The sequence below is a fragment of the Artibeus jamaicensis genome, unplaced genomic scaffold (genome assembly GCF_021234435.1).
Source record: "Artibeus jamaicensis isolate MK-2021 breed Jamaican fruit bat unplaced genomic scaffold, CSHL_Jam_final scaffold_614, whole genome shotgun sequence".
In the NCBI taxonomy this organism is placed as follows: domain Eukaryota; kingdom Metazoa; phylum Chordata; class Mammalia; order Chiroptera; family Phyllostomidae; genus Artibeus; species Artibeus jamaicensis.
Genome location: NW_026522050.1, coordinates 5,469,724 through 5,471,700, shown reverse-complemented (window position 1 = coordinate 5,471,700; position 1,977 = coordinate 5,469,724). Strand labels below are relative to the sequence as shown.

General features: G+C 38.5%; 1 protein-coding gene across 1 annotated transcript; it reads left to right on the top strand.

The window, feature by feature from the left end:
* Positions 1-678: 678 nt before the first annotated feature.
* Positions 679-1,632, top strand: LOC119058886 (olfactory receptor 5B3-like). The gene has a single exon (XM_037158383.2). The coding sequence runs from the start codon at positions 679-681 to the stop codon at positions 1,630-1,632; it is 954 nt and encodes a 317-aa protein (XP_037014278.1).
* Positions 1,633-1,977: the final 345 nt, after the last annotated feature.

Here is a 1,977-nt window from a genome sequence, read left to right as displayed (position 1 = left end):
ATTTAACTGTATTATCCCAGACACTGATTTTGGACCAATGGAGACAAGGAGTAATTGCAAGTTGCATTAAATTCCATTTATTTATATTAAGACTAATGGACTAAAGTACCACTCTGCCTATGTACATTACTTGGCTTTGGCAGTAATAATTTTTAAACTTAGGTATTATTCAATCTCTGTGTCTATTAAGTAAAATAGGATAATGACTAGTCAATCTTACAGACTTATTGAGAAAAATAAGTGAGTATAGATATAACATGTCTAGAGCATTCCTTGGCACTTCAGCAATGTAGGAGTATAAGCATTGACCAAGCTCAGGATTGAAATGACAGATGTATCTATTCCAGACATGTCATCTTGCTCAACACATTACTTTTTTTACACAAATCGACTTACAAGTTTACAAAGTTCAGAAGATAGGATATGATTCATGAAAATCCTTCAGTTTCAACAATATGTAACTCTATAGGTAATGCATGCACTAAATTTAGTTTTCAAACTCATACTTTAGATCTGAATAATAGTGAAGTAAAAATTATCACCATAATAAAAATGTACATCTGTCTATTACTTTTTTATCTAATGCTTTCGATTTCTATTCAACAGCTTCATTGTTAATCAGTGTGTTCCTTTATTGCACATCGCTATAGGGTCCCTTGTGATTCCTAAACACTATCCATGGAGAATAACACAGAAGTGGCTGAGTTCATCCTGCTAGGACTAACCAATGCCCCAGAGCTGCAGGTCCCCCTCTTTATAATGTTTACTCTCATCTACCTCATTAGTGTGCTTGGGAATCTAGGGATAGTCATCTTGATTCTCATGGACTCTCGTCTCCACACTCCCATGTACTTTTTCCTCAGTAACCTATCTTTGGTCGACTTTTGTTACTCTTCAGCCATCACTCCCAAGGTTATGGCTGGGTTTCTTCTAGGAGACAAGGTCATCTCCTACAATGCATGTGCTGCTCAGATGTTCTTTTTTGCTTCCTTGGCCACTGTGGAAAATTACCTCTTGGCCTCGATGGCCTATGACCGCTATGTAGCAGTGTGCAAACCCCTGCATTACACCACCACCATGACAACAGGTCTGTGTGCACGTCTGGCCATAGGCTCCTATGTCTATGGCTTTCTGAATGCCTCTGTCCACATTAGGGACACATTCAGTCTCTCTTTCTGTATGTCTAATCTGGTTCACCACTTTTTCTGTGATGTTCCAGCAGTCATGGCTCTCTCTTGCTCAGACAGACATATTAGTGAGCTGATTCTTATTGTTGTGGCAAGCTTCAACATTGTTTTTGCTCTCCTGGTTATCTTGATTTCCTACCTGTTCATATTTGTCTCCATCCTGAAGATGCATTCAGCTGAGGGATATCAGAAGGCTCTGTCTACCTGTGCTTCTCACCTCACTACAGTCTCCATCTTCTATGGAACTATTATCTTCATGTACTTACAGCCCAGCTCCAGCCATTCCATGGATACAGACAAAATTGCATCTGTGTTCTATACAATGGTCATTCCCATGGTGAACCCCCTGGTGTACAGCTTGAGAAACAAGGAGGTCAAAAATGCCTTTAAGAAGGTTGTTGAGAAGGCAAAACTTATCTCTAGGCTTCACCTTGTAAAGCTGTAAGATACAGAGTAACACAGTTTCATTTCTGTCAGATGTTCAACATGCAATGATTCTCATTTTAAGGCCCATAATGCCCCTAAATTATTGAGATAATACCATTTTTTTCTTCAAAAGCTTATCATCCAGAAAAATATATATCATGTCCAAATACATAATATGTGAATTAGGATAACCGAAGGAGACCTTAGTAATTTGGGGGGTCTTGCTTGTAATAAACCTTATTATTCATGTTTGATTTATTCACATGTTCATATTTTCTGTACCATGTGACAATGCAAGTATATGTGGAAAATATGGCGCAGACAAACCCATGAAGAGAAGCACATGGCAGAATCCCACATGTGC